The sequence below is a fragment of the Salarias fasciatus genome, chromosome 16, assembly GCF_902148845.1.
Source record: "Salarias fasciatus chromosome 16, fSalaFa1.1, whole genome shotgun sequence".
Taxonomy (NCBI): Eukaryota; Metazoa; Chordata; class Actinopteri; order Blenniiformes; family Blenniidae; genus Salarias; species Salarias fasciatus.
Genome location: NC_043760.1, coordinates 26,301,579 through 26,311,665, shown reverse-complemented (window position 1 = coordinate 26,311,665; position 10,087 = coordinate 26,301,579). Strand labels below are relative to the sequence as shown.

Here is a 10,087-nt window from a genome sequence, read left to right as displayed (position 1 = left end):
AGTTGAGCTTTTTTTTTTTCTTTCACGCAAACTCATCGCACAACCCTCCTCGCTGTTTTCACAACACAGGTATTGAAAGGTTACATCATGTGTTCACCTACTTTGAAGTTGATCTTAAAAATGGTACCGATTAAGATTTAAAAAAAAAAAAAAAAACCTGATCCTCTCAGTGCGACCGGCTCTGCTCGTTGCCGCTGAATGCCGGAGAGCTGGTTCAACACGTACAATGACGAAGACGCAACAGTTGAACCCGGCCGGGGGGAGGGAGGGGTGACACATGCATGCACGCACACACGCCATGGACAACATGTATATACCAAAACAATATCTTTTATTTGTAGTCCATCACCACAGCCCTGGTAGGCTATTCTGCACCAAAGCCAATGGAGAAACACATGACAAGCTTATACAATAGAGAAAAGAGAGGAAGTCAACTGGATGGTAAGCAGTACGTGTTTACATTTCCGTGCGTCTCGCGCTGGACACACCTGCCACACTAAATTCTCACCAGATCTACCTAGCTCTATTTCTATAATACCTGGCATACCTGCTGTGGCTTTGGGCCACTCCTGTCCCATTCTGCTGACCATCGAAGGGGGAGGGGGGGAGATTATTGCTGTGGGAATGATTATTACCCAGAGTCAACAAGAGAGTCAAAACAAAACAGGAACACAACAGGAACAAGAAGAACACACATAGCACATCTGGGTATTAGCAATATTATTCACGCTGGCGAAAGTTGAGTCCTGAAAGTTTTGGAGCACAAAGTCAAATGTCATCCACAACTTGAAATGGACAGGAGATCACCGCGGTGCTGCAAAGCTGCCAGGATCCTCACACTCAATGGTAAAAACAGAGAAAGAAGACGCTTTCTGCAGATGGTCCATGTTTGTGCTTTTTTAATAATACTATTATCTTAATGAGGTCATAGTTTGGTTTGTTATACACTGGAGTTACAAAGGAAATTAAAATAGACTAAAATTTGAATAGCCCACCAATGGTAAACAGTACAGTATTTTAGGGGGCGTTCCTCCCCCAATGAAAGTGGGGTAAGAGGAGTTGAGAGGTCACTGATAGAATGCCTATACATACAGACACATACATACATACATACCAACCACACAAACATACTATCTGTCAAGCACGCAGACACACTCTCATGTATATACTGTACAGAAACAGTCAAAACGATGAAGCGAGAGACAAGATGGATTTCCACTAAAGTCTTCACAAAGCACAAATTCTTCCTTTCTCTTGTTCCATACCACCTTCGTGACAAATTTGTTTTTTTGTTTTTTTTAATTTGAAAAAAGTAGACATATACTGTAGCATCTCCACGCTGACTTTTTGTTAGGTTGATTCCTCTTTGATGTCGAAGTCATCTTTATAGTCAAAAAAACAAAAAACAAAACAAAAAAAAAAAAAAACACCAACAGTTCTGCGAAATTGATGCACAACAATCCCATACATTCTGAAGTTCATGAGTCCAAAATTAAATGTTCTTGTGGCAAAGGTACTCCGATCTGGGCCTGTCTGAATTCCCTTTGGAATAGTTCCCACAGGACATCACCAGGTGACTGGTTAGCTCCGTTCTGTTCATTTTCTGGGTAAATCCTCAATGTCATATTATACCTCCTTTACTCGAGTCCGTCAGTCTCCTGAATACTCTCCATATCCCGCCATCTTTACTCCATTCGTACAATATAGTCCACGAACATTCTAGATACAAGGTTCTGCTGGATCTAGAACAATTCCGGGGCCGGGACTGAAGGCCCATGTCCATGTCGCGCGGCCTCATCTGACCCCCCCATCATCATTGTCTGCTGCGGGGGGCCACCCATGCCCTGCAGGGACCTCATCATGTTGGGTGAAACCACCGGGGCCGGGGTGGGCCATTTGTCTCCCCTGCATCATCCCTCCAGGACCCCCGGGGGACATCATCCGGTGCTGAGGGCACCATCATGCCCTTGACCCATGAATCCTGGGGGCCGCATGGAATTGTGACCCGGGTTGCACATCGGCATGTCCTGAGGGCCCATCACCCCACAGGGACCCCCACGACATCGCCCCCATCCCTTGCATGGGCATCCCCATCCTTGTGGGCCGTCACCCATCATGCCCTGCATGGGGAAGCCAGAGGGGTGTGGCGGTTTCCCGCCGGGTTGTCTCCTCCGCCTCTGGGGAAGCTAAGAAAGAGTCTGATAGGCTTCTCCGACGGATTATTCTGGACAGGTACGAACTCGGGAATGCCCGAGGCTCCCGGCCGCATCACCTCATGAAGGTCTGCGTCGGTAAATCCACCTTGCATGTGTTGAATTCTGGCCCGCCGGGGGTGTTGGGTTTGCACATACCACCATCACCCCCGCCGCCATGAGGCATGTTCCCCATTCGTCCTCCCATCGGTCCAACCTCTCCCTGGAAGCCATCGGATGGCCGGGAAACCCTGAGGACCGGGGCCGTTGTGCGGAGGAGAAGGGCCTCTTGCTGGGAGGGAGACTGGGGTGAGGGGGTATCCCTGGCTTCGATGGGGGTAACCCATGCCGTCCCTGGGCATCATTTGAGGGTTTCGCCATACCGGGGTCTTGGGGATTTGGTGGTATCATCATGCCGTGGGGCATCATGCCTGGGCCCATGTTAGGGGCATTTGGAGAGGGCATTTGGTGGGGCATGCCATGGGAGAGAGGCTGGGAATCCCTAGGATTCATACCCAGAGGGCTGAGGGAGGGCATGGGTCCAGCGCTCCCAGGTCCCATCATACGCGGATTGCCTTGGTGATTCAATGCCATACCTGCGGATCAAAATAATTCCATAATTATTATGAAACTGAATAACATAGGTACATGTGAAAACGAGGCAAACTGCTCACAGAGATGAAACTAAAACACAGGTTTTTTTTCCCCAAAAAATTCTTACCATATTGTTCACTGAAGGCAGGTTCGGGGAGCGAGCTGGAGGCGAGGGTCATCATCAGAGCTGGCAACAGTCTTGATGGCGTCGTGGTAAAGTGAGGGAGCTGGGGCATTGCGAACTTGGACATGCGTGACATCATGATGGAGAGGGGATTCTGGGATAGTGTTGGTTCGGGGGGTATGGTGTACGGACGCCAGACGGACGTTGCCTGAGAGGGCATGGAGCCAGATGGAGCTCCTGATGACGGAGGAGCTGAGGGGGGGCCGTTCCCTCCTAAAGAATAAAGCAATTTGAAGGACAAGGGAAAGAAAATAAAATGCATCAAAGACAGTCCTCGTTTACTTGACTATACTGTGTATGTGATCATACCAACAATAGTGAGAAGTTTACAGTAAGAGACTGCAACGGAGGCTCATCTTGACAACAAGGCTCATTAGAGAATGACCAGAAGAGGGAGCCACTGGACTACAACCACTCTACCCCACCCCTCATACAGATGTGGGGACTTATATGGCTGATGCAATTGAAAGATAGACCCACACATTATATCTACTTTTGTGTTCAGCTTTATGCAGTAGTTCTGTTGAAGGGATTGAAGAAAGACAGTAGAAGAAATATTTACATCTAACACTACAATGCACTGGGATTAGAGACAGAATGTGATTTCAAAAAGGCTCAAACATTAAATCAAAGAGCAAACAAATCAGGATATTTAACGTGTGCATCTTGGGTTGTTTTTTTTTTTTTTAAGCCGCTGTTTTCTGATACAAACTGAGGAGAAGTACATACCTGGCTCCATACTCCCCATCATGTTTGGTGAGGTGATACTGAGAGGAGGGCTTGCCACCCTGAGGGGGGACTCCTGGACTCTGCATGGGTGGCTTTGGTGAGGAAGCCCAGCCCGGAGACGGGTTCGGTAGCGAGGGGGACCTCATAGAACGGGAAGAGGCGCCTGCCGATCCCATCATGGAGTGGGGAGACTTCATGGGTGCAGAGGTCGGAGGGGCTGGAGGGGCGTTGGGGGCCGGTGGGACGCGTGAGCATACCGGCCAGCTGGGACGGTGTTTGAGGGGATTTACGATTTCCAGAAGGAGAGCCCATCATCGGGGACTGTACTTGCCTCAAAGGAGGGGACTTTAGTGGGTTAACACTGGGAGAGTTCCCCCCATCCTGCTTGGACATTCAGATCTGCTGGTTTGGCGGCCTCTCTGACCTTGTGCAGGACCACCGGCAGAGGGGAGGTGGTTGATGCGGCATTACCTCCTGTGGGTGTGGCTCTGTGCTCTGGACCAAAGGCAGGGTCAGCATGTGGACCTCATCCCTGCAGGTCCTCCAGGGAAGGGTCGCCCGGGCCCCATGGGAAAGTCTCCTGACTGTGCCTGCTCGGGGAAGGGAGGGCCCTGCATGGGGCGGCCCTGAGGACCCATGTTCTCCATTGGAGGTCCTCCTCCTCTCATTCTCAATCTCATCAGGACTCAAATTCATGGGGGGTTCTCGTAGTTTTGAGGGGTGTATATGAGGTCCGGTCCAGGACCGGGGCCCATGCCGAACTCCGGCCCCATTTCTCTGCCTCCCATTCCTTGAAGCCTCGAGGACGGACTCATAGGACCATCACCGGGCATTCTGGGAAACATACCCATGCCGTTACCAGGTTCCATTCCACCTCTTTGGTGTCCCATCATCCTTTGCATGTCCATCATCATTCCAGGAGGGAGGCCCTTCTCGCCACCCATTCCTTGGTGAAACATTGCTTCTTGGACTGACTGGGGATTTGGAAAACGTTCACCGCGAGCTCCCGGACCAGGAAACATTCCCCCAGGTCCTCCAGGGAAGCCCCGTGCTTCTCCCATACGGGGTGGCATGTCATCGGGCCAGCCCATCCCGGGTCTGGGGGGACCCTCCATTTCAGGGTTCATCATCCCAGAGAAGGCAGGCATCCTCTGCATGTGGGGGGGCATCCCTCTGGGCCAGGCCCCATGCCCATACGCTCCTGGTAGTGTTCTGGCGGACCACCGGTCCTCCCCACATCTCTCCTGGGCCCATCTGGTACGGAGGTGGGGGCCGCATCATGCCACGTGGGCCATGGGGGTGCATCATCATATCTGGCGGAAGCGGCCGGTGTTGCATTTCTTGCTTTTTCCTTTTCTCTTCATAAAACTCCTGCTGTAGCTTCAACCAAGCGACCTGCTCCGGGGTCATCTGGTCTCCGTCTCCACAGCCACCCGGGCCTCCCATGTGGGGACCCATCTCATCTTGTGGAAATGGAGGCATATCCCGGGGACCATGGGGCGGGCCGAACGGGGGGCCTTGTGGACGGGGTCCCCCTGGTCCACCGGGTGGTCCCAGGCTCTGAGACTGTGCTATCATTGCCTGTAGAGGCCCTTGTTCAGCCCTCCGGGCTGCAGCATCAGGGCCTCCATCGTGCGGTCCACCATGGGCTGCGGGGGCCCGGGTGGCGGGGCGTCACGGTCATCGGGGAAGAGCATGCGCTGAATATCCCGCAGGGTCTGCAGGGAGCGCTGCCGATGTTCCAGCTGTTCTTGGGACAGACCCTCAGTGTTAGCCTCCATGTTTAACAACTCCTGGGCCAGCTGCTGCTGCTGCTGCTGCTGCTGGGGAGTCAGACCTGCTCCACCAGAGCCTCCACCCTGCCCTCCTTCAACTGATGTTGGAGGGTTGAGGCCCGCCTCAGGTTGGGTGACAGGGGCCTGGTCAACTGGGGCTGTTGTGTTACTCGGGCTGCTGCCGGGAATATTCTTGGATTCCATGCCGGCAGAGGTTGATCCTTCTTGTGGAAGAACACTAGTTTGGCTGCCTTGACTTGAAGGCTGTGGAGGGGCTGCCTCTGTCATGCCAGTTAAGGACGGCTTGGATCCAGGCTGGTGGCTTTGATCTTGGGCGTGGGACGGGGGCTGCTGGGGAGGTTTGGAGTCATTTCGAAGGACGTTTGCTGCATTGTTCTGTAAAAAAGAGAAAAGAAAGGTGCAGAAACAAGATTAACTTATGATACTTCCAAGATGGTGCTGATATCTTCAGTAAAACGGTATCAACAGAGCTTATATGAGCATCTTTACCAAAAGGAGGTGAGCTTTGTCCTTGCTGTTGGAGATGTTTTTCATGTGGAAGGCAATGATATTTTCTGTATGGCCAGTGAGAACTGCATCAGCTGCCCTGGGGACAATGAGACAGACAGTCAGATATCAGTCATCAGACACAACAATACAATAATACGTGTGTGTGTGTGTGTGTGTGTGTGTGTGTGTGTGTGTGTGTGTGTGTGTGTGTGTGTGTGTGTGTGAGCGTTCTCGTATTTCTATCCTTGTTGGGGCCAAATGTCCCCACAAGGATAGCAAAATGTGGAACGATGTGCCTTGTGGGGACCTTTTTCCGGTCCTAAGTAGGAGAAACAGTGTTTTCTTGACCATGTTGTTGTTACTGAAAAAAGTAAAAGTGCAAAAACATTTCTTTAGGGTTAGGCTTTGTTGTGGTGTGGGTTAGGGTTAGGGTAAGGGTCAGGGTTAGGGGCTAGACATGAATGGGAGTCAATGGACGGTCCCCACAAGGATAGAAATACAAGACTGAGCGCGCGCGCATGTGTGTAAAAATGGTGAGGCTAGTAGGAGATGAGATCATGATGAAGGCAATGCCAAGGTCAAAAAAACTAAGCAAACCATTAGGCCCATACACAATGCATCCACATCTTTGATCTCCAATTCCCAACAGAGTGTGTTAATTTAAGCCGAGCATTTACTCCCAACTGAGAAACACACATGCTTGTGCAGATACGCACAACAGATTAAGGCTATAACTAAAAATGCTGGAATATGGAAGCAAATAATTTAGTGCGATACACACAAGCAGCTGCAACCAACATCAAAGACATCAACAGCCACTGATGGCCGGGGCAAAGAGATATTCCTCAGGCAATTGACATAGTTAGCGATTCCATTTAAAATTTCAACTGGAATAGAGCGAGTATTTTGCTGTGGGTGTACATTTTTCTCATGAAAAAAAAAAAAGTGTTTTAATTAGGCTTTCTAAACCAATTATGGAAATTTAAAGGATATTGAACTCTGAGAACTAACAACTATTCAACTACATGGCGATGTTCTTTTTGGAGAAATTATTTTTCAAAGAAACCGACTGCGAGACATAAAAACCATATCTCGTCTGCCTTACTTGTTTGCCATCTCTGTGGTGAAGACATAAACGAGTTTTGAGCCCGGTTTCTGTCCACTCGGAGGTTCTGTTGTGGAGCCTTGGCCTCCCAGTGTATTGTGGGAAGGTGTGGAGGAGCGACTGAGTCCGGCGTTGGAGGTAGAATGTGTGACAGAGTCCTGGGGCTTCACTTCACTTGAGTTGCAGTCTACGGGGAGACACCAGGGAGAACTTGCTTTAGTAGCAGCACAGGATTATGGGATGTGTAGTGCCCCTGAAGAGCTGTCATAAAGTCAGGTTGATCAGTGGAGAGACGATCATACGTGCTTGGATGCACACGTTAGCACACTTACTGAAGAATCCTTTGTCATCTTCATCACTTTCTCCCCCAGAGCACCAGTCGGCTCCGCTGTACGGCTGCCTCCTCTCTGCCACACACATCCTCTTCACCCTGCTACTATCTGTACAGACACACACACGCACACGCACACACACAGCCATCAATAGACTTGGATTTATGAGCGCAAGTGACAATATGGAACTGCAAGTCCAGTTATCCAAGATGTTCAACTGTTGCTTTCTCCGGCCAGATTGTTTTACACTAAAAGAAATGTGTACGCCACAACGCTGACGTTTATTAGCTCTTACCTTTCTCCTCGCTGGTGGCCGTGCCACTCTCTGGCTGGTCAAAGGATTCTACTGAGGTGCTTCGCTCCCTTTTGACTTTCACCTTGGAGCTCGGGCCAGAGGTCAAGCCCTGGCCGTTCTTCAGCCCCATTCCCCCCGTGACGTTCTGAGCCCCTTTGGTACCCATGGTCTTAGGATCACAAGGTGAGGGCTGTGATTGGCTGCCTGTGCTCCCTGGTTTACCCTGATTGGGCATTTTAGAGTCCATTTGGGCGGCAGTAGACGGGGACATGACAGGAGGTGATCGTACCATGGCCTCCGTCTTAGGTTTAGGGCTAAAAGGACAAAAAAAAAAAAAAAAAAAAAAAAAAAAAGATCACAGTGAAAATCAAATTACATACTCCATGTGTTCAAACGTATTTTTTTATTAAGAGTGGCTAAATAACACAGTTCAACAATAGTGTCGACGTCGACCTCCCTGTGAAGCAACATGACATGGTGTGCATTGCAAAAATAATGGCTCCAGTCATTTATTATGACCTCTTTTGCCTTCATAAAACACAAATCACAGGGTGGAGAAATAGGGCATATTAATCAAAGTGCCTCGGGCATTACGGTCGCATTCAGTAATCATGTTCTGGCAAAAGTGGCATAAACCGAGCAAAAGTTGATGTACATAGTGAGGTAGCACGCCAACCACAAGGTTTGATGTCCTCCAGTGCCCAATTACTGCTTGTATCTGTGTTGCCTAATGTCGTACCCAGCAGACATGGTCAGCAGAACATCAAAAGATAAATCTGATTGTTCGAATTTTTTCCCTCATTTGAAACGGCTGAACACAATGCCACTATGCCATTCAACAGTTGGCACATAAGTCTACGACCACCACGTTAGGTTTCTGGTATCGGGAACTCAATGCCCAGAGTTAGACATGGAACAGACTGCAGAGACACAGGCCATCTACAAATGAATGCTGCTTACTAGTTATGAAAGTGGCTCAGCTTAGGCAAGCAGGATACATCCAACTGGCAGAAAACACCCTTACCACACCCTGATCTCTTTCACTGTCTCCCTCGCTCTCTCACACACACACACACACACATACACGTAGAAGTAGCATAGAGTAAATGCCAAAATGTCCACAGAGTACAGCCACAGCTTAGGACTTTGTACGTATGTACACACAAAGACACAGTTGGTAGTAAAAAGAAGCCAAAGCCAAAATTTTGGCAGTCCAGACAGTCGTTTCCAGAGGCTCCACAACCATGAGTCAGCAGGGAAAACTTCCAAACGCAGTGTACTCCCTGACCCTGGAGCAGCTCCGGATCACACAACAGGACCTTCCAGGTCATAACACATAGGATAACAACCGACACATGTCACACATGAAGCAAGCTGCTTCGGCGTCTGTCAGCTTCATTATATTGCGGATCAGGACGACTTCGGGATCGTATACCAGTTAAAATTGCAGTTGTTAGGCCTTGATCCTGCAGAGCTCTGCTCGGCATGTGCGAGACGCCTCCTGCATCTACACACCTGATTCAAATGAACAGATCGTTACCGGGCTTCTGCGGAGCCTAATGATGACCCTGTAATTAGAATCAGTTGTGCTGGAGCTGGGGGACGCCTCAAACATTCAGGGCAGCGGTTCCCTGAAAACCGCACTTTGGGAAACACGGATACAGTCACACTTAGCACCAACTGGCTACGGTGAAGCAGGAGATTCACAGACGCCACAGAAAACAAGATGTCCTCAGCCTTTAGCCTCTCCGAGAGGAGTTAGCACATTGTCCTCAAATGTAAATTTGGTCTCTGTCAGGCTATTAAACGCATGCTACACATGCTACAAATGCTACACGATGATTCCAGCCAACAAACAAGCTGCATTAAATGTGGTTCCTAGCAACTACCTCAAGTTTCCACTTGATGTAACTTTCTCAAAAAAAAGTTCCCAACTAGTGAAACCCTTAATGGCCAAAATGTGTTTGTATTAATTTATTTATCTACCTACTGAATAAAGAAGAATCAGTACAGCATTTCCTTATGTTATAGAAGCTAAATATTGCAAACGTTGGCTATTAACCTGACATAAACATATGCAAATATAAGTTGATTCCCATTTCAAAATGACTGAAACAAATTTTTCCTAAAAACAAATGTACACAATGTCTCATTAATAACGAGGTTAAAAAAAGGGTGCTTTGTTTCAAATTTATTGAAAAATAAAAAAATTAAGAAATCACACATACTAAACTGTCCTCAAGCTCAAAATTGATCTCAAGTTCACCCTGTTCACCCTACAGAAAGTAAAACTAAATTCTCCACTGATGAGACAAAGATGGACTTCTTTGGTTGAACACCAGGTATCATGTTTGGGGGAAACCAGGCGCCG

At 48.9% G+C, this 10,087-nt stretch overlaps 1 protein-coding gene across 1 annotated transcript in view; it reads right to left on the bottom strand.

The window, feature by feature from the left end:
* Positions 1-312: 312 nt before the first annotated feature.
* bcl9 (BCL9 transcription coactivator) overlaps positions 313-10,087 on the bottom strand; it is a 28,923-nt gene continuing 19,148 nt past the window's right edge. Inside the window, 28 exon segments of the mRNA XM_030111341.1 lie at positions 313-1,770; positions 1,772-1,807; positions 1,809-1,871; positions 1,873-1,953; positions 1,956-2,164; positions 2,167-2,310; positions 2,313-2,431; positions 2,433-2,566; positions 2,568-2,791; positions 2,916-2,958; positions 2,961-3,016; positions 3,019-3,183; positions 3,700-3,748; positions 3,750-3,932; positions 3,934-4,077; positions 4,079-4,108; positions 4,110-4,165; positions 4,168-4,226; positions 4,228-4,371; positions 4,373-4,433; positions 4,436-4,873; positions 4,876-4,923; positions 4,926-5,348; positions 5,351-5,870; positions 5,985-6,081; positions 7,090-7,276; positions 7,422-7,529; positions 7,717-8,030. Coding sequence (XP_029967201.1) covers positions 1,720-1,770; positions 1,772-1,807; positions 1,809-1,871; positions 1,873-1,953; positions 1,956-2,164; positions 2,167-2,310; positions 2,313-2,431; positions 2,433-2,566; positions 2,568-2,791; positions 2,916-2,958; positions 2,961-3,016; positions 3,019-3,183; positions 3,700-3,748; positions 3,750-3,932; positions 3,934-4,077; positions 4,079-4,108; positions 4,110-4,165; positions 4,168-4,226; positions 4,228-4,371; positions 4,373-4,433; positions 4,436-4,873; positions 4,876-4,923; positions 4,926-5,348; positions 5,351-5,870; positions 5,985-6,081; positions 7,090-7,276; positions 7,422-7,529; positions 7,717-8,030 — 4,186 coding nt within the window. The 3' untranslated portion in view covers positions 313-1,719.